Consider the following 25,625-nt stretch of genomic DNA (forward strand, 5'->3'; position numbering starts at 1 on the left):
TTTTGTGATACTTCCTTTGTATTTTTTCAAAAATCTCGTGTATATCCTTTCTGTGTTGTAAAGTCTTCTTAGATTCGTTGTATGTAAGATCTAAATATTCAGGCTAATTATGCGATTGTATTATTGTTGTATCATACAAACCTATCCGAAAGGATGAACTAAATTTAATGTTTCTACCAATTAATTACTTTTCATATTAACCTACAACTTATATATGCTACTTTGTTAAGAATATCCCAAATATACTAAAGAAGAAAAGATGAATATTACAGAATAATATAAGAAAATTAAGTAAAACTGCTTCAAATTGTGTAATTTTTAAATAAGGAAGACATACTACTTCAAATGCTTATCGTTTTAATTGTTTACATATTTAATTGTTTTGTATTCAAAATTATATATTAGATTTTGGGGTCAATATATAAATTTTACTTATTTTTGGTATAGAAGTCATGAAAAGAGTATTTGGTAAACAAACTACAAGCCAAATTCATAGTTTATAACTAATTTGTGGTTGTTTTGTTTCTCCTTACTTTCAATAATTATAATGTATACTTTTACCTAACAAAAAAAAATTTAGAATAAAATTATATTTATGGATAATTTGATAAGGTAGAGAGAGAGAAAGAGATGATGATGAAAACATAGGCACATGTGTTAGGTCTGAAGCAAGGAGAGCAAGGCAGCTCCTGCTTCTTTGCATGAGACCTCTCTCACACTCTTCTCTCGTCTCGCCACGAACCCTCTCCCCCATACCCTCTCACACGACTCCTTTCCACTTTTCTTCTCTTGTCTTCTTCTTACATCTCATCAAAATACATATTCAATGTATATAATCCAAAAACTAAACCAATATTTTAAATATACGTTTTTAACTTATTCCCGTGTCTGTATCTAATACTCAATCCCGTATATATATACGCCACAATATATCCCATCCTTCATCTTACACTCATCCATCTCTCCAAAACCAAAACAAACATCACACAAACACAAAGACAGCTTAGATTTCATCATGGATGTCGTTTGTACGGAACATCAGATGAGGAAACCAACGGTGGAGATCCCTCCGAGGAAGCTTCTTTTATCGTCCAAGAGTTTCCCGGCGTCTGATTCTTCATCCCCTCGTTCGCCGCGTAAACACAACTGGAACAAAAGCAACAAAATCACATCTGAACATGAGGAAGACGAAGACAACAACAACAACAACAGGGAGATTAAAGAGTATTGTTATGATTCCGACTCTGATGATCCTTACGCAAGTGATCATTTCAGGATGTTTGAATTCAAGATCCGACGTTGCACTCGTAGCCGAAGCCACGATTGGACTGATTGTCCTTTTGCTCATCCAGGCGAGAAAGCTCGCCGTCGTGATCCTCGTCGCTTTCAATACTCCGGTGAGGTTTGTCCCGAGTTTCGCCGTAGTGGTGACTGTAGCCGTGGAGATGACTGTGAGTTTGCTCATGGTGTCTTTGAGTGTTGGCTCCACCCGATTCGTTACCGTACTGAAGCTTGTAAAGACGGTAAACACTGCAAAAGAAAGGTTTGTTTCTTTGCCCATTCGCCACGTCAGCTTAGGGTTCTTCCCCCTGAAAACGTTTCAGGCGGCTCAGGGTCGCCGTCTCCAGCCGCGAAGAATCCGTGTTGCTTGTTCTGTAGCAGCTCTCCGACGAGCACTCTTTTGGGTAATTTGTCTCATCTCTCTCGTTCTCCGTCTCTGTCTCCACCTATGTCTCCCGCTCACAAAGCCGCTGCTTTTTCACGGTTGAGAAACCGCGCCGCCTCCGCCGTTTCTGCCGCTGCGGCCGCTGGTTCAGTTAACTATAAAGACGTTTTGAGCGAGCTGGTGAATTCCTTGGATTCGATGAGCCTGGTGGAAGCGTTACAGGTGGGTACCTCCTCGCCGGTTACAACACCTGTTTCCGCAGCGGCTGCAGCGTTTGCCTCTTCCTGCGGTTTGAGCAATCAGCGTCTCCATCTCCAACAACAGCAACCAAGTAGTCCTCTGCAATTTTCTCTTTCGCCTTCTACTCCAAGTTACCTAACCACCTCGTCTCCTGCAAACTTCTTCGGCGATGAGTTCACTCCTCGACGGAGGCAAATGAACAACGATTTCACGACGGTTAGGGACAAGACAAGCTTTGAGGATGGTTCTTGTGGTGACCCTGATCTAGGATGGGTCAATGATCTCTTGACTTGATTGACTGACGGTGGAGATCTGACTTGAGTTGTAAATTTCGGTGGAAGAGTTTTAATCACGATTCATTATGAATCATATGGGAAATAACCGGTTCGTACCGGTTTGGTCAAATTTGGAGAAGATTGTTGTTCAAATTTTTTTCAAGGATTTTTGTTTTACGAATTTCCACGAAAGCTAATTAAGAAGTGTCTTTGTGTATTGTTTTTTATTTCTTAGATTTTTATCCTTTTCAATGAGATTTTTACCGAATAATATGTTATGTTGAACTTGTAATAATATCTTTGCTTGTGCATGATTATGATATTGTGAGATCCAATTCTATATATTATTGTCTCTTTTAATCTATATGTTGTTTGTTAGATCTTTTAACTATGGATTCGGAATTTTCACCGTTTTCATGTAATTTTAAGATTTTAACGGATGGATTTTCTTAGTAGTTCATTTATATAATGCTGTATTATGTAATAAGTATCATTGAATTAACCATACATATGACGTTTTCTCGTTACACAGTTGTAGGTTTTAAAAACGAGAATGGGTGAAAACCATTGAATAGAATCTAAATTCTCGGTAATGTTAATCTCGTTCTCGAACGTGTTATGTTTTTTATGAATAAATGAACGAAGATATGTATGTAAAATTCTCGAATTATTCCGTCTCTCTCACCCTGAAACGTGTTATGTTATGGTTGTGCTGGTAGGCGAGAATAATATTTGTATAACGACTCCACTAAGATTGATATTACATCGATCCTTATTTATAATAAACGATCTATGACAAGTTCTCCAATTGTTCTTTGTTGGACACCACACGAAAGCAGTTAGTTTTCATAGGAGGCATATATGTGTATGTGATTGACATATGTACAGATTGAGACGTGTCCAGTGCATTATATTTATATGAGGCACATACATGCATGTATGGGAGCTACGAACATGTATATTCCTTTTTGTGGATTCTAGTCATCATTGCCTATAAACATAGATTACATAGAGAATAGAGATGAAACCACACAAACATATATACGTATACCTATACATATTGTCATGATGTGTTAGAGACGCTCGATGTTTCTTTTGTGAAGAGAACTCTCGAATTTGGATTGGTTTGTTATTGTAGTAATACTAAACATTTTATCATTTTCATTTTCATTTTCATTTTCACAATTATTAGTATTTGTTCTTTTCATTTGATTGAACATTTTTCTTATAGCAAAAGAGAAACTATAAAGGCAAAGGGGTGTTTGTGTGAAAAGTGTGAATGTCGCTGCAACGTGAGAGAGCCTGATCTTTAGTAAAAGACAAGAAGTGAGACAGATACGTTTTGTTGTTGGACGTGTCATTGTAGACGGCGTAAAGCACAGTTCCACCTACCTGACACCAATACCTCATCACCCGATCAACACAAAGTCCAATGGTTTGGACTTAGGATAAAGAAGTCGTCTTAAAAGATACATGCATTCTGAAAAGGGGGAGACCAATGATAAAACCATACATCTATTATCGCTTCATCTTTAACATTTAATCTACCAATAGAAGCATAGCACAGACAGAAAGAAGAGCCATACAAGAAAAGTACAGACAAAAGGAACAGACAGAACTGAATTCTCCGAACTGATACAAAGGATAACTGTTAATATCAAATTAACATCTAGGGACCTAAGTTAAGGTCGAGATTCACCTCATATTCCACGGCAGATGACGGCTCCGGCTCCGGCTCCTGCTCGAAATCCCAGGGGGTCTCAAGACCAATACTGAAACCCATGTCTTGTGGTTCAAACCCTCCTGGAAAAACCAGCTCATCTTTCAGCTCAATAGCATCCGGAATATTTCTCCAAAATCCAGCAACTGCGGCAGGGGATAAAACGTCATAAGAACCGAGCAAAAACGTCATCTCACTCTCCGTTAAGGGAACGGTGTTGTTCACTGGCGTCAGAGAAGCACTCCCACCGTCTCCTGCGACTGCGAGAGGGAAGTTGGTTATTGCGTTGGCGCCACGAAACTCTCTTGAGGCGGAGTCGTAGGCTCTGGCTGCTTCTTCCGCTGTGTCAAATGTCCCGAGCCAGACTCGCTTCTTCTTTCTCGGATCACGGATCTCCGCCGCGTATCTTCCCCATGGTCTCTTCCTCACTCCACGGTAACGCACCTCCTTCTCTTCCTCGATCTTTTCTCCGCCGTCGGTAGCACCAGTTGCATTCACTTCGTTGATCTTCTCTTTGCCGTCGGCGTCACCAGCAGTTACATTCTCTTCCTGGATCTTTTCTCCGCTGTCGGCGGCACCAGGTAGATTCTCTTCCTGGATCTTCTCTCTGCTGTCGGCGGCGCCGCCAGTTCCATTCTCTTGGTCATGTTGTGGAGTCATTTTTTGTTGTTGTTGGGAGCGGATAATATTTTATCAAGTGGAGAGTCAAGCATGGGTTACATATATACACAAGTGACGTAAACTCCAACGAAAGGATAGAGTGAGAAAGAAACGTCAGCCAGGTTTGCCCTAATTATCGTACCGGTTTACTGCGCTCTGACTTTGGTTGTGCCTTAATGGGCTTTTTTGGCACTTGGGCTTTAACAATATATAATCAAGAACTCAATCAATATGTAACGCCATCTTTGAATCTTAATACAAAATAAATCTTGATCACATTGGTGGTATACTTTTGAAAATGAGTTCACAATTAGCCACGGCTAAGATTTCATTTTGTGAAAACGTTATATCTACGTGTAAAAATCTCACTGATTCAGAAGAAAATCTTACTCGTCTTTGCAGAGCTGCCTACACACACCACACGTTGCTAGTTTAAATACCATTGTGAAGAATCGAAACCCTAGTCACAAATCCAACTCCAAAGTTATCGATTTTTGTAAGAAAACCCTAAGGATCCAAATTACGCTATGTCGACGGCGGCGAGTGCAGAAGCGGCGGCGAGTGTGCCTAAGCGGAAACCAGTGTTTGTGAAGGTGGATCAGCTCAAACCAGGAACCAGCGGCCATAATCTGACCGTCAAAGTCGTTGAATCGAAGCCCGTCAAAGCGGCCGCTCGTAAAAGCTCGCTCACCAAGCAAACCCGCTCTTCTCGTATGGCTGAGTGTCTTATCGGCGACGATACTGGTTGCATACTTTTCACTGCTCGCAACGATCAAGGTAACGGATCTATTTTTCCTACACACCCACAAGTTCAAAGCTTTAGTCTTTACGTTTCGGCTCTCTTGATTAGCTTTAGGTCTCGTTTCTCTAGCTTAAAGGCGTTCACTTTTTTGCATTATGTCTCTGTTGTGTTTTTAAAGGTTATATGAAAACTACGAGTGAGTGAAATTGTCAGCTTTTGAAGCCTTTGTTGAAACTACTTGCAACTTTTATTTATGGTTTGTAATCTCTGTGTTTGTGAAGAGCTGTCAATGGTGTTATAGAACTGTAGGGTAGAGCACAGATTTTTCTCTCTGTTTTCACTGTCTTTGTCTCTTCATTGTTCATATTTTTGCAAACTACAATAGTGGTTTGAGAAACGTTCTCGAATAAGGCTACGAGTTTGATGATAAAGTTTACAATTTTCAGTTCGTGTTTTGCTTATGACTCAGTCTATTGTTGAACAGGAGTATATGTTTAAACTTGATTGATGTGTCCATTATGTTCTGCAATATGTGACATTTACATTAACCTCTTTCGTGATAATGGAACTTTGTTGGAGGTACTAATGATATATATCCTCTTTTGGGTTTGCAAATGTGTAGTTGATCTGATGAAGACTGGAGCAACGGTTATTCTGAGGAATGCGAGGATTGATTTGTTCAAGGACACAATGAGAATGGGTGTTGACAAATGGGGACTCATTGAAGTCACGAACCCTGCTCCCTTTGAGGTTAATCGCGGCAACAATCTCTCCCTGATCGAGTATGAAGTGGTCAACGTACCTTTTCGTGACTGAAACCCGAGTCTGTCTCTGCTTCTTTCGGTATTAGTTTAACTTTTCAGAGAGCTCTCTCTCTCTCTAGTGAGGTTGGATTAATTGTGATATTGGATCGTGTAATCTCTCTCTTTGGATATTTCTGAATAGTTTCTGGATATTTCTCATTTATCTTTGCCTCAGAGCTTGTTGATTAATTGGTATTGGTCTTATCATTTAATTCTTAACACACGCTCACTAGTCACTACTGTGGTCGTAAAATTGAGCTTAAGATAAACATTAAATGTGAAAATAAACATAACTCACAACTTTGATCTATATAACTTTAAAGTGTTTTTAGTTGTCACTTTTCATAAAAGACATGTAGATGGAGAATTCTCAATTTACTCCACAAGGTGTTTTGTTTTCTCAAAATACCAGTTTTTTCTAAGGCTCATACTCCTCTTGACTACCATCCAAGCTCTTGTAGTATTCCTCCATAGTGTCAAACTCGTTGGGATGATCGTTTCCTCTCGCATTGTCGTACCCGCGACTAGGAGTGTTTTCAGAATTGCTACCCCTTCTGTCGTAGAAGTACTTACCGTTCTCCATAAACCTTGTATCACTCATCCCTTGCCTTTCTTGTTCATTACCGTAACCTCTTCTGTTATGATCATAGTTGTTGTTAGTAGTGTAAGTATATCCATTGTTGTTGTTGCTAGACTTATCCTTTTGCTCATTGAGATCTGCCGGATCTTGGGATTCTTCTTCTTCTTCCTCAAATGCCTCTGGTAACTTGTTGTTCTTTTCTTCGTCAAATGTGGCCATCAATTTTTCAAAATCTTCATCTGTAGTAGTAGTAGTAGTAGATGAGACCGGCCATGACTCTTTGGTTTGAGGAATCATACCGGAACCTGCCCCGAAATGCCCGTCTCCGAGTCTTCCATTATCTTGGGAAAGTCCAGGAGCAGGAGCTGGAGATAGAGCCACCTCTTTGTTGTTAGGACGGTCTAGGTGAGTGAACTTGCTAAAGAAGAGCTTACCATCTCTAGCTTCTACGTTATGGACAAGGAAGCAAAAAACAGCAATGAAACAAAAAATGGGTTTCAGAGCAGATGAAGCCATCATCAGAGAAGAGAGAGTAAAAGAGTAAAAGACTAAAGGAATTGAGAGATGTAGTTTAGTGGGAGAATGAGTTAATGTATATAAATAGAGTATCAAGAAGAAGAAGTAGTTTAAAAGGGGCCGAGCAAACATGCGAGGATTGAGGAGGGACATACGTCATTCGCGGCGAGTGATTTAAAAATAAAGAGATTGAAAAGGTACAAAATTTAAGAAAGTGGGTCTTCTTGTCTCATAAATCGAGAGATAGATTTAGTATTTAGCATTTGTTAGTTATACGTTGTCTTTTGTTGGTCAAAAAAAAGAGAAGCACCCAAGACATTAATAATGTACAGTTTATACGGTTCTTTTGACTTTACTTTTTCTCACTAATTTGGTTGGTTGTTGAGTTTTGTTGAAAACTGAGGAACATAAATTAACTCATATTTTTTTGGTCAAAAAAAAAAAAAAAAAATTAACTCATATTTTGTGGTAGCAAAGCATATACTTATAGATATCATCACAAGTTATTATGTTCTTAGTAGATTTTATGATTTACTGGACCCGAGTTCACATGCGTTTTAAGGTTTCAATTGTAAAGAAAAGATTGAAAAAAAGAAAAAAAAAACAGTACTTTTGGGAAGAAGAAACGAGATTGATAGAATTGATAGTTGTTTCGTTTAGAGACATTTTAACATAAAGAGAGAAATAAAGCAACAATTCCTTTTAATATTAAGAGTTTTGGGACCCCCACCATGGCCACCATGAATCCATGATGCTTCTCTCAACGACTATTGCTTAGTGTGGAAACCAAGTTACCTCAGCTTTTTTTGTCCGTAATTGTCGCAAATTATTTCTCTCTTTTTTTTTTTTTTTTTTTTTTTTAAACTTGTCTGTGAAAACATATCTAAATGTAATATTTCCTTTTTTTCTAAAGTTGAACCAAGGAAAAATCAGGCATATCATTTTTTAAATTATTGAGTAAATCAGCAATTAAATGTGAACAAAATGTTGAACAAAAAAAAAAAAAAAAAAATGTGAACCAAACAGTGTCTTCTTATGATCTCCAAAAATTTGTTTTATAAAGCCCATGTAATCAGAGCCTTGGCCCAATTTCTAAAAGCCTCGCACTTAAACACGTCATGGCTGACAGTACCGTCAAGTAACAGCAGTTGTTGACTTATTTTTTCAAAACGGACTCAAACGCCGCTGTTGTTTACTGGGAGTCTGTAAAACTCCCGAGTGAAGAATTTACTATTTTCATTAAAGAAGCAGCAAGAAAGAATTCTACAAAATGTTCCAAGAACAAGAAACTTGACCTTGTTTCATGTTTTTACATCTCACTTTCGCAAAACCGTACGTTCGTAGAGCTGTACCAAGTCTCTCTTTCTTGGATTCTTTAACCCTACCAACTCTGCCCCAAACCCATGTTCCAGTATCTCACTTCTCAGCTTCTTCATCGTGTATTTCGAATGATCCGTCCCATTTGAAGAAGACACCCCAGCTTCCGTGCTCGTGCATCTTCTCGGGGTCATTGTCATACCTTTCCTGCTCTCCTGTGCAGCCGAATCTTCTTCCTTCTCTCGCGAGAAATCTGAACCTGACCAGTTTATTGCTGTTTCTACCTTCAAACGCTTTGCACGGTGCAGCGGTGTTGCTTCATCCCAGGCCATAAAAGAGTCTTCTTTCTCCATCAAATTCACCCGCATTTTTTTTGCCTTCTCCGCATTGATGACTCTCTGCCATTCAGAAACCGACTCTTCGTTTTGTTTCGCTCTCATCTCCAACGTTTCAGAAAGTTCCATCTTTTGCCTCTCCAGATCCTCGATTAGTCCCTTAGCTCTATCCATTTCGATGCTTTTTTCCTGCAAAGACATTTGGAGTTTGTTTTCATTGCTCCGCACGGTTTCCACATCCATTTTCATCGAACTCACTTGTTCTTTAGCTATTGCAGCCTCCCTTTCCGCATCTTTTAGCTTCAAGCAGACTCTTTCAAGTTCTTCAATTCGATTCTTAGCTCGGTTGATTTCAATGCATCTATCCTCCAACAATGTCTGGAGTTTGTTCTCATTCTTCTTGGATGCTTCCAATTCCATTTTCATTGAGTCCAATAGTTTCTTAGATGTTGAAGCTTCACTTTCCCCACTATTGAGTTTCAAGTAGATTTTTTCAAGATCTTCGATACGGCTCTTAGCTTGATCAACTTCAATGCCTTTCTCAACCAATGATGTCTGAAGTTTGTTCTCACTGTTTCGAGCTGCTTCAGCTTCCATTCTCAATGAATCCACAAGTTTCTTAGCTGCTAAAGCCTCACTTTCCACATCTTTTAAATGTGAATGATGCTTCTTCTCCAATTCATCTTTCTCTCGCTTTAACATCTGTGTCTCAGCTTCAAGCAATTCAGCTGCGGATTTCACAGATTCATACTTCGCATTCAGAGCCGAAATTTGAACCCTCAAGTCTTTTGCTTCTGAAGAACATTCGTCCACCTTCAGTTTACTTTTCTGCAAAGAACAAAGGTCACAAGACGTGGTACACATAGAGGCCAATGAAGCTGTTTTTAATGAGCTCGTTAAGGTCTTTTCACAAAGATTAACACAGTAATAAACAAGAATCTTAAGAGATGAAAAGGGACTCTAATCTTGGAAGAGCACCTTTAATTCTGAACGCATAGAGGCTAATTGCTGCTCCAAAGTCACAATCTTAGCAGCTTTCTCAGTGATTACCTTCTCCTATCAGTGACCAAGAATAAGAGTCAGTTGACTGTGAAATTGGCTATCTATTAAGCTGTTGTGTGCGATGATAGCTTTTAATTGAAATAAGAAAGGCTAACCTTTTCCCCCAAAACAAGGGAGAATTCATCTTTAATGCCATCTTCCGTGGCAGAAGTTTTCTTCAACCTCTCCTCCATTGCTGCTATTTTCTCCAAAGCAGCTTTTTGCTCACTAACAGTATTCTCGTATTTAATTTTCCAATCAATTGACTTATTACTGCACCTAGTGATTGACGCATCTACCCCTAATTGATTGTTGCTCACGCTATTCTCATCCAAAGTCTCCTCATACTTACGTTTCCACTCAGAAGCCTCAAGTCTTGCGGACCCCAGGACCTCCATGAGGTTTGAGTGGTCATTGTGTATTGACTTACACTTACTTTCCAGGTCATGAATCCGATGTTTGAATTGATCTGAGAGCTTATTCATGTCATCAATGGCGCCCTCGTAACTTTTCTGATATTCCTTTTTCATTTTCTCTCCTCCTTCAAGCTGTTTCTTGAGCAAATCTATTGCATTTTCCATCGAATGATGCTGCAACTTGAGTTTGGAGTTCTCAGAAAGAAGTTCATCCATTTGATTCCCTCTGCGATGAACGAGAATGTCCTGTATACTGTAAATTAAATGATGAGAAAGGTTATATTTCCATGTAGTCAAACGTTAATATTGAAAGGTTAGTTTTCAATTTGCAAGAGTTAGATAAACATAATAAAAACCTCTTTCTCAAAAAGGACGACAGCTTCTGCCACTTCATAGGACCATTGATAGATTCTTCATACTCAGCAACAGCGCTGTCAAGGGCCTGTTTCATACAAATTAGAAAATGTTAGTTATGAAAACAAGACTTGCTTCAATGACTAATGACTAAGGGTCGCTCTGCTTTATTCTTTATTGTGTCTAAATTGTGATGGCAATTTAGCTTTAAGAAGAAACAAAAGGAACCAAACCTTTATCATATCGCCTATATTAGCATCATGTGAACAAGGCAATGCCCATAGTTTCTTGCCCATATCTTCTATAGCACTACAACATCTCGAATAAGCCTCTATATTTGCCACTCGCTTGTGATCCTAAACGCACAAAAAAACCAATCAGCAAAATAGCCTCAAAACAATAGTTGGCATATAGACAAAACTGTATAGATAGGAAAAAGAGAGAGAGACAGAGGGAAATGACCTCAAGCGCCTTTGCAAAGAAACTCCAAAGTTCTCGTTTGTATTTCTGTTTTACTTCGGTGTTTCCAATGGAAGATTCACAAAACGCGGTCAAAGCTTTGATAACCGCCTTATTGTGTGCTTCTAGCAGCATTGACTGCACATGTTTGACAGTTTATCTTACTACGGCATCTAAGTGATAGCTACATGTTACATGAGTCAAAACTTACTTCGTCAGGAGTCTCTGAACACTTCAAAGACGACATGTATACCTCAGTTGCTGTATCACGGGCCTTGCGACCTTCTAGTTCCTCTACAGACTGCGAATACAGATGATGCATCGGAACATGTTAAATCCAAGACATATAAATTTGATGAGAAACACAGAAATAAAACTTTGCACTTTGGTTAGATCGGTAATTACCTGCCATAAAGAAGAAATTCTAGGCACGACATTGTTGTTAACATTTTCTGAGAAAGACTTTGTAAAACTAGCAAGAGGCGGCCCTGTGACGATGGTACCACTTCTCTGCTTAGGCCTTACTCTCTCAGAAACAAACTTCAGAAGGGATTTGATTCCATAGAGAAACTGGGGCCGGAGATTTTCACACTATTTACAAAAACGCAAACAAGTTTTATTGGTGACGAGGAAAGAACAAAACATAGTAAAATATCTGATATAGCTTTACTGACCATACTAGGCCAGAGAGATGCACTAGTGGTATTTATAAAAACTAATTTCTCGGATTCAAAATAAAATCTTAGGAAAGACAGGGAGAGGATTAACCCACTTTGTTATTCTTCGTTACATCTTCTCCACTTTCCACTGCTTCTGAGTTAATATCCTGATAACAGAGAAGTTAAAAATCGTTGACAAACATCCAGAATAGCTGACTCTCAACCCTGAAAAGAAAAGGGTAAGGGAAAATTATCACCGTCATAAGTTGAACAAAGATGGGAGAGAACTGCCCAAGCACGGAAAATGTATTGCCCTTCGCTTCTCCAACATGGTCGTGATTACTAATCTCAAGTAGACAAGAGAGATCAAGTGCAATGTCATTTACACCAAGTGTCTGAAACATGAGGCAACATTTGTGTCATTATACAAAACACTAAGTGTGTGTTCAGAAAAACTTACTCAAAAAGAAAAATCAGTCATAAATATATTTACCGGACCATAGATAAACACGCTTGATAGGAGGATCGCCAAGGAAAATATCTGGCTGTTGCGTGTAGCCTAACATATGAAATCAATGAACTCTTGATGAGACTGCTTCTTCTTTAAAATACTTGAATCTTTGATAAGATAAAGGAAAACTGACCTGTATACCCTTTGACCCTTCCTCTTCAACATCGAGTAACACTAGATTATATTCGGTGCCATCTTCAGAAATCCTCTTCACCGGCTCAATCCACATCCATATATCTCCGGCGCATGGCCTGTGAAGAGTTTGAACTTCAAATCCAATGCTCCTGCTAAGAAGCTACAGATCAACATTAAAAAAACAGACACAGACATTCGCAGCTTAAAAATACAATAACCGTAAGACAGAGAGAGGAATATAATTTTGCCAAATACAAATTTATCCTAGAAAAAAAAGAAATTTTGCAGAAATAAACCAGACATTTTCCACAAATTAAGAACCAGACTTCCCTTACATCATCAGAATCATCATGACAGCCAAAAGCATTGTCTTTTATCCACCAAGAGCACAAAACAAAGAACCCAGAAACGAAAGCAGCCGTAAACCCTCAATCAAAGTAAAAAAAGAAAAGAAACCTGATTCCAGATGAAACTCTTGCCCTGGAGAGCTTTACCAAAGAGAGAAACAACAGCGACAGGACCCTTAAGCTTCTGAAGAGCGCCGATGGCTTCTGGGTCCGTCTTCAACTTCCCATTCTCATCGACGTAAACCAATTGGACGGCCCGACCCGACTCCGCCATATAAAAACCCCAAAGGCCTCTCCTTTCTTCCTAGTGATGAGTCACTCAGTATCTTCGTTCCAAATTCACAATGGGTTTGCTCCGATCGTCTACGAGTCGGATTAATTTACAGAATAAATAAAGTCGTAAACTTGAAGAAGTACCGTAAGATACTAAAAGAAAAGATTTGAACTTGGGGAGAGACAGACAGAGAGAGAGTCGAGAGATCTTCGAAGGTTATAATGTTTCTCAGCCGACTGACTAAAACAAAAGTTTTATTTTAGCAAGTGCAGTTTTCTTAACTGAGTTTTATTATAAAAACAAAAACAAAACTTAGGGATAATATAATAAGCCCAACAATTTTATTGGTTCATATCAATCGAAGGCCCATAAGTGTAAGCCCATAAAGCTTTTCCAGGTTTTCTCACCCCAGAGTGACCTGAGACCAGATCTTAGGTCAAATCTTTTTGATGGTCCTGAGCCATTGTGTTTTTTTTTTTCCATAAAGCCCATTGTGTTTTTGTCCCCCATCAATCTCATAAATTAATATGAGTAAAGTACTACATACTTTTATAAATGAGAAATTTCTCTTTTATCTCTTCTTTTTATATATTTCTTCATTTTCCATTTTCTTATTATTATTTTGCTCCACCATGAATTGCCCTGCAGGTTAAGTTAAAATTATTGAACTCAAAAGCGTCCATCTTTTCTTTGCGCCCACCACTTCTTGATCCCACTCTTTTTTATATGCATATACAAAAAAAAAACACACACACACATTTTATTCTAAGTACTTATTTATGAAAAGCAAATCAAAGATCTTTCTACACGTATTGAATGAATATGCATGACTCTTAACTTTCTTTAACGAAAATCTGAATATAGTGATACCAGTGAGTGAATCACACTATATATAAACATTGTCATTATGCTTGTCTCTTTTAGTGTGTAGACTCTATAAATAAGAAAATAAGAACATTACCCAAAATAAGAATCTACCTCTTTAATTAGCTCAAATAATTCGATTGAAGAGATAAAGTAGAAATATGTACATTACCATAAATCTAAATCTTTAAATTAAATAGAGAAAGAAAACAGCTTTAATAACTTGATTTCATAATTATGATAGAAAATTTAAGAGACAAATATTATTAGAAGCGTCTTCATATCCATCCATTGATAGAGGATGAGTGACAAATTTTTTGTTGCACACCAACCCCAAGGAAATCCCGAGTTTGCCCTCCTCCACCTGCATCTCCAGTCTCAACTCTTCTACGCTTCCAGGGGTAATTTTGTAATTCGTCTATCCCCGAAACGACCGTAACGCCACTTCTAGGGTTCCCGAACTCGTGAAGACCGTTGTTACTCATTAACCCAGCACTGTTGGATCCAAACAAAGCGAAGAACTTGTCGCTGCCACCGTCTTCTATAATCTGACTCTGGTCGGAGACTTTCGACGCAAAACTCTGGAGAAATGCTGATTGGTCGGTGGTGATCGTTGTCGTCGGAGGCGTAGAAGAAGAAGTTGCTCCCATCTGAGCCGCTTTTTGAAGCAACGCTGTCGCCGACATATTCGCTGTGACAGCTGCGTTTGCGTCTTGGGTGATTTGGTCGACGCTGCTGAAAAGAGAAGGCACGGATAGAGAAGTAGCCGCGTTTGCGTTTTCCTTACTCTGGACAGTATTGATATTATTCTCATGTGTTATGAGTGAATCGCTCGTCGTTATTAACTCGCCGCGGTTATTCTCGTTCCCGAAAACCCAGTTGTAATCCTCGTGCGGTGAATGCGGCTGCGGTTGCCGTGTGATACGGTCCTCAATGGTCACTTGCTGATGATGATTAATATTTCCTCCCATCCATAGGGAGAGCGAAGAAGTAGGTTTCATGGCGTCTTGATGATGATCGAAGGTTGTGATTGGGAAATGGTGGTGGTGATGTTCTGTCGAAGATGGTCCGAATGGAAACGACGGTGGTGGCTGAGGTGATGGTGATTGGATTAGTGTGCCCATTAGATAATGGTAGTTTAGATTACTACCGGCGGTTGCGGCAAGACTTTTGAGATGCGAGGCTGCGTTTAGCCTTGCGGTTTCTTCTGCTAAGGCGTCACAGAACGCTCTATGTGTAATGAAGCTGTCTCTCCTGTTTCCAAGAAAAATCAATTAAACACACCCGTCAATTACAGTACTGTCTTTATAGCAATTAAGGAAAAAGAAAACTATACGGTCGTACGTACATCTTACTTTTAACCTAAATATGACAATCCAAGAAACTGTCTTATTCAAGAAATCAAGCAACACGCACGCTCAGAGAATGACCATTACATATATATACTTCAAATTATTTAGTTTTAGACCCTACATGAGCTACTTCTAACAACAACACAATAATATACATATCTTATTATACAACATGATAAAACGAATTTTGTTTTGTGTGGTCCATTGATATAATAGTGTCGATTAGTTAAAGTAGCATATTTTTGTTTTGTTTTTCATCATAGTATTCACCAGGTAAAAATACTAGATATAGGTTTAGTATGTAAATAATGATTAAATATATATAGAATATGAGATAGATCATGTTATGAGCTAGGTGGTCATATTGTTATAAGAATCTTTTATACCTATAAAGACACCTCCTACACGTATATGGTATAGCTACTAAAATGATACTGTGATGATATGTAAAGATCTATTAAACACATACGCAACGTATGTATATATACATTAAGTACCTGGAGAAAATTGTACCACAGTCGCATCTATACTCTCTAGTCCCACAAGTCTTGGAATGAGCCTTCCAATCGGACTGGACTGCATATCTCTTGGCACATTTCTCACACTTCCACTTTTTCTCGCCATGTTTCCGACAAAAATGTTTCTTGATTCCGGTGAGGTCACCGAGTGCCCTTGTGGGATGGTGGTGGACGCAACTCTTCTCAGGACATACATACACTCGTTTCCTCACTTCTTTGCTCGTCCTCTGCTTTAGCTTCCATGGGAGGTTGTGCCCTCGACGGTGAAGCTGTAGATTCTGGTCTCTTTGGAAACCTTTTCCACATATCTCGCAGAGGAAACGATTTGTGGCCATAAGTGTTTTTGGAGATAGAGCTATGACTTCAGCCTCTGGATCTACAGAGAACGAAATAAACAGTCAAACTCAGGGGTGTTAATCATAAATCATGTGAAAGATATATAATCAGTAGAACGCATGCATGTTTATAGATCAAGATCTAAAACAAAACAAAAATATCAAGAAGAGGAAGAGGAAGTTATTGATTAGGGTTGATTTTAGTGATGAATTATATCTTGATTATATCATTAGTTACCAGGATTTCCAGGGAGGTTTCTCTTCTTCTTGGCAAGAGGAGGATTAAGAGATTCATGTTCATGATGATGATGATGATGATCAACATGATCAGTCGTTGATGAGCTTTGGACATATCCTCCACTACTTGAGATTGTTTGATCTTCAGCTGTCATTCTTCTGGACAAAAGTTTTATTGGAAGAAGGTAAGTTTTAGATAGGAGGTGGAGAATAAAAAGGGCTAATCAAGAGAAAACAGCTTGAAATACTTAAGAATATGATGCAGTTAATTATGAAGAAGAGGAAAAACACAAAAGAGAAGTTATACTGGTTGTATACTTTTATATACTCTCATACACACTTGAGCGCATACATGTGTAATAAAAAAATAAAAAATATTCTTCTCTCTTTCAAAACTTATATTTAAGCACCTAATTTGATCTGTAAGAACTGTCGCAGCTAGCCAGTTTCATAAATAATTAAACTTTCATATTCCATTTTTTAATTTTTCTATTTCTTGGCTAAAAGTGAATGGCAGTGGAAATTAACTATATACTACTTGTATAAATCAACTTGACTATATATTTATCTCTTGAAATTTTGATTATTTGTGTGTGTTTAGCAGTGGCAGTGCGCCATGACACACAAAAAGTTATATGTCTGCCTTTTCTATTTGGAATGATGATCTCATTATTTATTACCTCCGTTCGTTCTTCCTTTCTTTTTTTTCATCTTGCGGTCAGTTACCTTATTTGTTCTACTCCTTTAGTTATATAGTTTCTCTTAATTAGTGTTATTTTTTTGTACGTTGACAACAAGTGAAGTATTATTGTTTAGTTATAGTTTCTATTAGTGAAACATCTTCAGCTAGTTAAGGTTTGGCTGAGGTTTTTTCTTGTAAAGATATATACCATAGGCGTTAATTATTAATGAAGTTTAATAATTATTAACGATTCATTAGGTTGTACAAGAAAAGAAAAACTATAATACGATAAATAGTCCGAAATTAGGGTGGTCAAAGAAGTCAGCAGATCCAACGGCGTAGGTTACATCTCTCGTTTGTTGAAAAACAAAGCCTGCAATGCACGTGTACCCATGCACGTGCTCGTGAGGTAAAATCCAACAACATACGACAACTAATTAAAAACCTAAATATGCAAAAGAGAATAACCGTCCGCTCGACAGTGAAAACAAAACCCATGCGACATATTCGTTTTTCCTTTTTTTTTTCTTCTTCAAACAATTGCTAATTTTCAAAATCTCTTTTTCATTTACGTCAAAGATAATTAATAGTTTGTGGAATTGAATATAAAAGTTTGTAGATACGAGTATCTTTTTCATGCTTTTCTTACAAGGATCCTTTTTAGCAATGTTCCCTTTTCATCTTTTTCTTTAACAAACTTTTTTTTTTCCTCTACAAAATAAAAGTTTTTTTTTTTTTGCATATAAAAATGGATTGTTTTCTAACGTTTTTAAGTAAAAAAAACAGACCTTACTTATAGAGAAAAACATCAATACTCACAATCCCCAAAAGATAAATGTTGAACAAGAAAAATATATAATTCAAATTGTTTGTAATTGTACCACGATCCGGATATATATAATACAACAACAAATATTACGTCAAACAAAGTCTCGAACATATCGAGTTTTCAAACAAAAGTAAACTAACTAGATGTGCTTTTTTAACCCCCTAAGCTGAAAATAAAGTAATATTAATTAATCGAAAGAACGAAGAGAGACAGAGAACTGACAAAATGCAGGTGAATTTTTGGAAGGAAGAGAGGTCGTCAGCTTGTGGGCTGACTTGATTACCAATTCTTTAGGTAATTTACACTTTTTAATCATAATGTAATCATGTTTTAAGATTCCCTATAAAATAATAACATTAGTTTAACGTTTTGGTTTTGGACTGTTCTTCTTGAACTTTGGCGGCACTAGAATATTCCCCCCTAATTTCTCGAGACCTATTATATTGTATTGTTTCCTTGATCAAATCATCAAGATTCACATATACACACCAGATACGCACTTCACACAAACGGGTTTTCAAAGAAACGCGTTTGTATGTGTTTTTGCAAAAAATTTAAAAACAGAAAACGCGTTTATATGTGAAAAGAAAACCCTAATATATATGGCACATCTTTTTAATTATACAAAGCTCCTACAAATGAACATTCACGTAACTGTATTTATTTTTATATTTTTTGAATTTCATCCATTGCGCTTATATTAAAAATTATAGTTCGAACAATCATTCCAGCTGTATCTAAATTAACTACCTAATCGGTTAGTTCTATTTCCATTCATGGATAAATCAAAGAGAATAACATTGATAAGACATATGTAGATCCAGAGGGTACATTACAGATATACCACATGTTTTTTGGTTCATAAAAAGTAGTCCAATACTTACATCACATGTACCCACGATAGTGTAAGAAAACACACACATATTCCCAAACTATATCTATTCATTAGCATTTTAAGATACTAGTTCGTCTAGATGCAATCGTTTTTTTTTTGGGGGGGGGGGGGGGGCAAAGGTCTAGATGCATATATACACGTATTCATAACGTACGCTTTTTATGTACACATTTTATGTGCAATATTTATGCACATGGTCATATGTAGATGTAGAATAATGTATATTAGCATACACCAAAAAGTATTAACATGGATTTACATAAAACAACATTAGCTAGAATCCATATATACTTATTCTTGGGAGAAAAATAGAAAAGTACAAACAAAACAAATCACAACTAAAATATGCATACAATCATAGATACTTGTAGTAAACGTATGCGCATATATATAAAAAGAAAAATGCAGGAAACGACATTACAAAGAAGACAAAGGATAGATCCATACCATAGCATAGAAACTTGGCGATATATGAAATAAAAATAATGACATAATGGAGATATGATTAGACTTAAAGTATACATATGTCACTTAGTGGGTGATAATGGCCTTCTTGTTTTTACTCGGACTTGACCAATCCAATACATTTTCCGGTCAAATTGATTTCGACATTCTACAAATGATAATCCCTCTATTTCTTTTATATCTTTTTTTTTTTTTTTTTTCATATATCAACTACCTTACCTTCTCCGTTTTTAAAAATCGCTCTATTTCTTCGTCATTACAAAATAAATGTTTAATATATAATATTGTAAATGACAGTTTTTTAAAAGTATTATCACGACTACAAGTCTACAACGTCTCCGATAACTAGGAAATTAGTATTACGAGTACATGTATATTTTGATAAAACTATATGAATAAATATGCTACATATAGAATACAAGAAATTTGTGGAATGACACGAGCCAATTAAAAAATATGGTTACGTTCCATGCAATTTATAGGTGGAATTATATAATATTTCTAAAGAGATATTTGAAAGATTCTTTTTCTATGGGTCATAAAAGTAATTAAAAGATAAAGTCACGCTTTCCAACCATTTTTCCACAAAGTTGATAGAAACTGTTCATGAGAGCAAAGCGATATAAAGAGAGTAATACCTAAAACATAGGATCAAGTGGTAATTAAATAGCATTAATTAAAACATAGTTAATTGAAATGGTCATTGTCCTCTGTAGATGAATCTTCATTGTCAATAATGTACATACAAACACCAACTTTCATAGTTGCAATATGTATGATCTTACAAAACTCTATAATTTTTAGACAAAATATGTAAGATTTGAACTCTCGAGTAAAGTTTCTTTAGACTAGCCAATAATTAATGGGAAATTATTTTTCTTTTATTTTAGTTGTTAACAAAGTTCAATCGTGGTCGTCCAACATGATAAACTTTGAACTTACATTGAATCGCGATTTTTCATGACTGATATGTGTCACTTGTATTTTGAACTTTTGGTCGTAATTACAAATTTCAGAAGTAAGATTGTAATAACTAATTTCATTAATTAATTTTTTTATTCTATATATATTGTCACGTGTATAACCACGGTCACAAATATTGCCTTTCGGTTGAGAATACTGAGATAAGGTATGATTCTCGTGAATCACGATATCAGATTTTATAATCAGATTCTATATATATGCTTCACGATGCAACAAGTAACATATCTAGTCAGCGAAATTAATTGTCGCATAAACTGAAATTTCTGAACTTTTTGCTTCGTACATAAATCTTGCTAAATCTTAAGCTGACATTTTCTTAATATAAGTGCTAGATGCGTATATCCATGATATGTATGATCACAAGTTAGTTACAAGTATTCTCCCGATCGACACCATATATATATAAAAAAAAAAAATCTCCATGATAATTTTCTTCAATTATTAATTCAAATGATTGAATGATGAGGACATATTTATGGCAATTTTCATGTTACGTATATGTGATAAAGATTTGAAAAGACTAGTTAAAAAAATATCTAAATTGCTACCAAACGGTCAAATTAGGTCCACCTTCATATCCATAATGGTTCGTTGATGCATTCGGGCTCGCAAAAAGCATGTTAAAAAGTTAGTGATAATTACTTAAAAGTGGTCTCTTTTCTTCGCAATATAGTAATCAAAAAATGTTATTGGCTTCATGATTGAAGGTTGGCCTCATCAAATATACTACTAGTTTAACCAAATGTGTCACGGTCACTTGTATGGTTTCTTAAAACTTAAAATACCATTAAAACTGTTTTTGAAAAATTAGCATCACTGAAACCTATATATACACACACCTATGCAAATATATTTTTTATTTGACAGAATCTGCCACATATCTATCAAGAAATTTCTATTTTTCTTTTGTTTCTGTAACACGAATATATTGTGAATTTGAATTGATGATATCGACGACATTTTCCTTTGGTTTTATGAAGTGCCAAACATTTATCAACTAAAATATGTTATACCTTTGTATTTTAACACAAGAGTTATGGTTGCACATATACGATTACTAATTTACTAGCTATAGTTTTGAAACTTTTTGTAGTTAGTTATTTGCCAACGAACGACCATATTAATTTGTTATTCATATATTTTGCTAACAATCATATATACAGTATTGGACGGGTTTAAATTCGTTTTAACTTATATTGGGCCGTGCTTATTTAGCCATCGGATATTATTTACCGTAATGGACGGGCTTAAATTCTTAATTTATTATATTGGGCTATACTAATTTTGTCAAGACCATTGGTCACGAAACATTACTAACCCATTAAGAATGGGGTTGTGATCAAAATGAGTTGATCTGAACCTCAATTGCCAAATCAAAACTCCATAAAAGAAAATGTCGTCTAACTGAAACCTATCTGATCCAAAACAGATGACATAAGCATCGACTTAGCTCTCTATGATCCCAAACGAAACTAATCGAAAATAAAACCAAACATTTCCTTTTCTTTTTGAATTATGTTTGATCGATTGATTTCCTTTTTTATTTGTTTTTTTTTTTCTGATAACGTATAACGCATAGAATACGATTCGATAATTTCCTTTTTTCTTATAATGTAAAGTAGTATTTATATTTTAAAAAATATATATGATTTGAGTATTTTCCTTTTCTCCGTCAAAGTAGTTTCCTTTTTTTTCTTCTTAAAACGTATAGTATTATTTATAATTGTAGTTATTTCCTTTTTTTTTTGTTTTCCGTCAGAGAAATTTCCTTTTTTTGTTTTGGTAATTTCCTTTTTCCTTATAACGTATAGAAAAGTAAATTTCCATTATTTTTTTTTGCAGGGAACAACATCAACAATTCAACACATATGATTCCTTATAAATACGCTCAACATCTATCAATTTGGGAAATCAACACAGACTCTTCTTCAGTCTTCACCAAATAGAAAAAAAAACGATGATATACAAGTTTATAGAGGCGGGAGCGTTTCAATGGCGTAGATGTTTGAAGAATGAAGAAGATTCAGAACAGAATTAGGGTTTGGAGAATAAACAACAACAACAACGACATCTATGGTATAATCCTCTTCTTCAGTTTTCACCATCACGTTTGTCAAATTCTTTCATTGATAAAAACGTACGGACGATCACCGTCTCTTCTTCTTCTGTTCTAAGTTATAACTCTCACAATCGTTGATGAATTTGCAGGATATATGGTGCAAGTGAGGATCGGAGGAGGGCGTGGATTGTTTCCATGGCGTTTCTCCTTCAACTCTCATCTGATTTGACGACCAACTTATAAGGTATACATGTTTCTAGGGTTTTCACTTTGCCTCTTTCTGTATAGTTACAAATTAACGATATGATTCTTCTTCTAATTTTCTCTATGTGTAGATCCGGGTGATGGTTCGAAGAATGAATGAAGTTTCATAACAAAAAACTTGGTCGGCGTACTCACAGTAACAACACCAAACTGATTCTAGTCATTGTTGGTCTTATTCTTTGTTATGGTTTTACGTGTTGCTGCTTGCTTCTCTAGATTGAGATATATGGTTCTGATCGAAAACTCCTCTTCTTGCTATGTAAGTAATCTCAAAATCCTCTCTGCCTTTCTTTATTTTTCTTCTGTTTCAAGTTTACTAATTATAATCCTTTTTCTTTTTTGTTATGTTCAATGCAGCCAGCCTATCATCAACACTTATGCAGCTGTAATTCAGACTTTGGGGAGGTTTATTTTATGGTTTTATCATTAGGTTGTTGTTTAAATTCAGGCTTGTAAATTAACAATGGTTTCTTCTACTTCTATATATTTGCAGATCATATATGGTTTGAAGAATGGAGAAGATTCAGACTGCTCAAGGTTTGTTTCAATCACTCAGTAAGTTCGACCCTACGATGGTTAAATCCTATTCTTCATCTGTAAGTTATCTTAAAATCCCTCTCTCCTTTAATTTCCTTTACTTTGTTCTGTTTCAAGTTTATTACAGCTGGAACTCGAGAAGGCACCAAAAGATTCAAAGCAAAACCTTTGGAACAAAGAGGTTCTTGTCACTGCCTCATGAGTCATGCCAACGTTTCCACTCCGCAGGTAATATATAACAATGGAAACTCTCTGATTCTTTTCAAGAGTTATAAGAAGTAAATAACTTGTTCTGTTAATACCATCGAAACCAATGTGTTCTGTTATTTTTTATGCAGATTTTGGCAGCTCCAGATTTGCCTACACCACAAAGAAGTACACCACATATTCAAGAACTTCAGGTAAATACTATCCATCAGAGATTATATATCATCATTTTAGAACAAACTCATAGCTTAATGAATGTGTTTATTAATCTACAAGGATCTTATTTGCTTACTGTTGCAGGAATTTTGAATGGTAAGGGCTAACCAGCATACAAAGATATCCTCAGTGTCTAAGCAGGTATGAAACTTTTTGCACTTGCATTTTGAGAATTATACTCGTTTGATTCAGAGTTCTCACTTAGGCTGTTGTTTCTGCAGATCTAAAACTTATGATTCCTCTGGTTCTATGTGCAGATCGGGGATATGGTTTGAAGCATGAAGTTTCATAACAGAACACTATATCAATGTCATGAAACAGATTCTAATGATTGATTGTCTTTGCCTCAATAAGTCTTCTTTGTCCACTTAAAATTCGCCATTCATAAGTGAGAGTCTAACTTGCTGTTAAAGTCTAATGTGTTACAATTTCTAATTTTAGATATTCGGATAGAGATTTATATGGTTTGCTTGTTGCTTCTGTAGATGGATATATGGTTCACTCTCTTCTCAGCATCAGGGATGACCGAACAACAATGGTCAAATCATCCTCTTATTGATCTGTAAGTTATCTCTAAATCATTGTCATAATATTCCTTTTTTTCTTTTTGTTATATTCAATCACAGTCTCTTCTCTTTTACTCTCAGCATGGTTTATATGGTGGTAGTATTGTTTTGGTGTGTTTGCAAGTGAAAAATACGTTGTTTACATGGCGCTTCCTCAACTCCCATCTGACTTGACGAGAACTCGACTAAGAAAAGGTAAAAATCCAACCGGCTCAAGGTTTTGTTTCAGTCATCAAGACTGATTTGTTCACCCATTCACTATTGTTTTCTGCTGTAAACTTTGAATCATTCTGATTATTGCAGGGTAAAGATCCGTTAAAACTAGTTAGCTACAACTCTTTCATCACGACGCAAGCCTCAGGAAAGAACAAGTTATTCTCCTACTGATGCAGAGGTCAACAACAAGACCGCAGATGCCAGGTTCTATATCATTCCTTTTGAGATGGTATTGTAGTTAAGTTAGATGAGAGGCCATTCTAATGCTCTGTCTTGTTCATTCAACAGTAATCTAAGGGATGCGAGGTTTGAGCAGATGGTAAACAAAGAGAATAGACCTTGCTCAACAGAAATTTCAGGAAAGTAGGTACCCTCCATTCCATGACAGATTCTGTAGTGATTGATGGTCTTTGACTAATTGACTCAATAACTCTTCTTTGTCCACTTCAAATTTCTGATCCACATCTGGCTAGAATCTGAGGTAAATATCGTACCCTCCATCACAGATTTTAGAACTGAGTCATAAGCTTAATGAATCTGTTCAATATAAGCTCATTAAGCTTATGACTCTGTTGTAAAGAAAATCACCACTTTAGAACAGAGTCATAAGCTTAATGAATCTGTTTTATTAATTTACAAGTATCTCAATTTTCTTACTGTTTCAGGGATTTCATCTTATCAAACAATGGTAAAGGCATGCAGAGACGTTATTCATCTCAGAAACTATCCGTAAGAAAGATTGATCGATCTCCTTATTTCCTCCTCTGTCTTCAGAGTTCAGTCAATCGACAACGATTTTAGTTCCTAACTACACTTGAAATCTTGTTGATTCGTTTGAACCCATGAGACTACGAAGCGGAATTGAAGATTGCCTAGACAACTACAAACTACACAACAGTGCAGTAAAGAAGGCCTTCGTAATGGGCTTTTCTGTGACGGCCCAACCAAAATCCAATCAGGTATCATACTTTCTTCTTGATTTTTTTTTTTTTTTTGAACTAAAGATTTTTTTTTTTTTTTTCTTTGGTTTGGTTCCACTTCTGATTTGAAAGGGGTTTTTCATGTGACGTTTTGAATTTTTTTTGTTTAAAATAAATTTAAGTACTGAATTTAAATACATCGAAAAGAAACCAAATTTAGCATCCAATCATCTTTAAGTATTAACAAGTTTAGCATCCTATCTTTAAGAGGATTTAAGGTTAAGATTTACCAAAGAAAATATGTTATATAAGATACTCTCTTTGGTAAATCTTACCTTTAAATCCTCCCAATAATGTTGCTCAATAAGCTTGTTATAGTTTTTAAGAAATTTCACTCATTATAAAAATTAATATTTATTTTCTAATATA

General features: G+C 36.2%; 6 protein-coding genes and 1 long non-coding RNA gene across 13 annotated transcripts; 3 read left to right on the top strand and 4 right to left on the bottom strand.

Moving 5' to 3' along the window:
• The first annotated feature begins 970 nt into the window (after window positions 1–970).
• Window positions 971–2,398, top strand: LOC17899485 (zinc finger CCCH domain-containing protein 2). Its single transcript, XM_006304418.2, has one exon. It carries the CDS (start codon window positions 1,016–1,018, stop codon window positions 2,198–2,200), a length of 1,185 nt encoding a protein of 394 aa, XP_006304480.1. The 5' UTR covers window positions 971–1,015; the 3' UTR covers window positions 2,201–2,398.
• Window positions 2,399–3,680: 1,282 nt separating this feature from the next.
• On the bottom strand, window positions 3,681–4,582 carry LOC17896693 (ethylene-responsive transcription factor 10). Its single transcript, XM_006305994.2, has one exon. The coding sequence runs from the start codon at window positions 4,559–4,561 to the stop codon at window positions 3,851–3,853; it is 711 nt and encodes a 236-aa protein (XP_006306056.1). The 5' UTR covers window positions 4,562–4,582; the 3' UTR covers window positions 3,681–3,850.
• A 434-nt stretch (window positions 4,583–5,016) lies between these two features.
• Window positions 5,017–6,267, top strand: LOC17897442 (uncharacterized protein At4g28440). Its single transcript, XM_006305691.2, has 2 exons — window positions 5,017–5,338; window positions 5,926–6,267. Exons 1-2 carry the CDS (start codon window positions 5,089–5,091, stop codon window positions 6,117–6,119), a joined length of 444 nt encoding a protein of 147 aa, XP_006305753.1. The 5' UTR covers window positions 5,017–5,088; the 3' UTR covers window positions 6,120–6,267.
• An 82-nt stretch (window positions 6,268–6,349) lies between these two features.
• LOC17898246 (protein E6) lies at window positions 6,350–7,243 on the bottom strand. The gene has a single exon (XM_006304458.2). It carries the CDS (start codon window positions 7,203–7,205, stop codon window positions 6,525–6,527), a length of 681 nt encoding a protein of 226 aa, XP_006304520.2. The 5' UTR covers window positions 7,206–7,243; the 3' UTR covers window positions 6,350–6,524.
• A 1,178-nt stretch (window positions 7,244–8,421) lies between these two features.
• LOC17896973 (desmoplakin) lies at window positions 8,422–13,290 on the bottom strand. 3 transcript variants are annotated; one of them, XM_023789567.1, is made up of 13 exons: window positions 12,886–13,290; window positions 12,428–12,589; window positions 12,277–12,342; window positions 12,041–12,178; window positions 11,897–11,950; window positions 11,530–11,715; window positions 11,336–11,425; window positions 11,128–11,262; window positions 10,899–11,021; window positions 10,668–10,753; window positions 10,012–10,564; window positions 9,833–9,910; window positions 8,422–9,682 (listed from the first exon to the last, which is right to left on the bottom strand). In XM_023789567.1, the coding sequence occupies exons 1-13, from the start codon at window positions 13,048–13,050 to the stop codon at window positions 8,519–8,521; spliced, it is 3,000 nt and encodes a 999-aa protein (XP_023645335.1). In that variant the 5' UTR covers window positions 13,051–13,290; the 3' UTR covers window positions 8,422–8,518. The 3 variants fall into 3 exon arrangements, with proteins under 3 accessions (XP_023645335.1, XP_023645336.1, XP_023645337.1); XM_023789568.1 differs by having other exon boundaries at window positions 12,428–12,578; window positions 12,886–12,969; XM_023789569.1 differs by lacking the exon at window positions 12,886–13,290 and having other exon boundaries at window positions 12,282–12,342; window positions 12,428–12,545.
• An 838-nt stretch (window positions 13,291–14,128) lies between these two features.
• LOC17899793 (zinc finger protein MAGPIE) lies at window positions 14,129–16,634 on the bottom strand. The gene is made up of 3 exons (XM_006307221.2): window positions 16,358–16,634; window positions 15,764–16,160; window positions 14,129–15,168 (listed from the first exon to the last, which is right to left on the bottom strand). The coding sequence occupies exons 1-3, from the start codon at window positions 16,509–16,511 to the stop codon at window positions 14,193–14,195; spliced, it is 1,527 nt and encodes a 508-aa protein (XP_006307283.1). The 5' UTR covers window positions 16,512–16,634; the 3' UTR covers window positions 14,129–14,192.
• A 5,504-nt stretch (window positions 16,635–22,138) lies between these two features.
• On the top strand, window positions 22,139–25,554 carry LOC111828567. 5 transcript variants are annotated; one of them, XR_002832388.1, is made up of 16 exons: window positions 22,139–22,287; window positions 22,420–22,514; window positions 22,606–22,793; window positions 22,892–22,939; window positions 23,028–23,089; window positions 23,189–23,299; window positions 23,410–23,472; window positions 23,579–23,635; window positions 23,752–23,882; window positions 23,980–24,056; window positions 24,142–24,255; window positions 24,364–24,480; window positions 24,565–24,639; window positions 24,750–24,757; window positions 24,942–25,005; window positions 25,124–25,554. It is a non-coding gene; the product is annotated as an uncharacterized LOC111828567 (long non-coding RNA). The 5 variants fall into 5 exon arrangements; XR_002832390.1 differs by having other exon boundaries at window positions 24,565–24,643; window positions 24,942–25,554; XR_002832386.1 differs by having other exon boundaries at window positions 24,942–25,554.
• Window positions 25,555–25,625: the final 71 nt, after the last annotated feature.

The sequence above is a fragment of the Capsella rubella genome, unplaced genomic scaffold (genome assembly GCF_000375325.1).
Source record: "Capsella rubella cultivar Monte Gargano unplaced genomic scaffold, Caprub1_0 scaffold_1, whole genome shotgun sequence".
Lineage (NCBI taxonomy): Eukaryota > Viridiplantae > Streptophyta > Magnoliopsida > Brassicales > Brassicaceae > Capsella > Capsella rubella.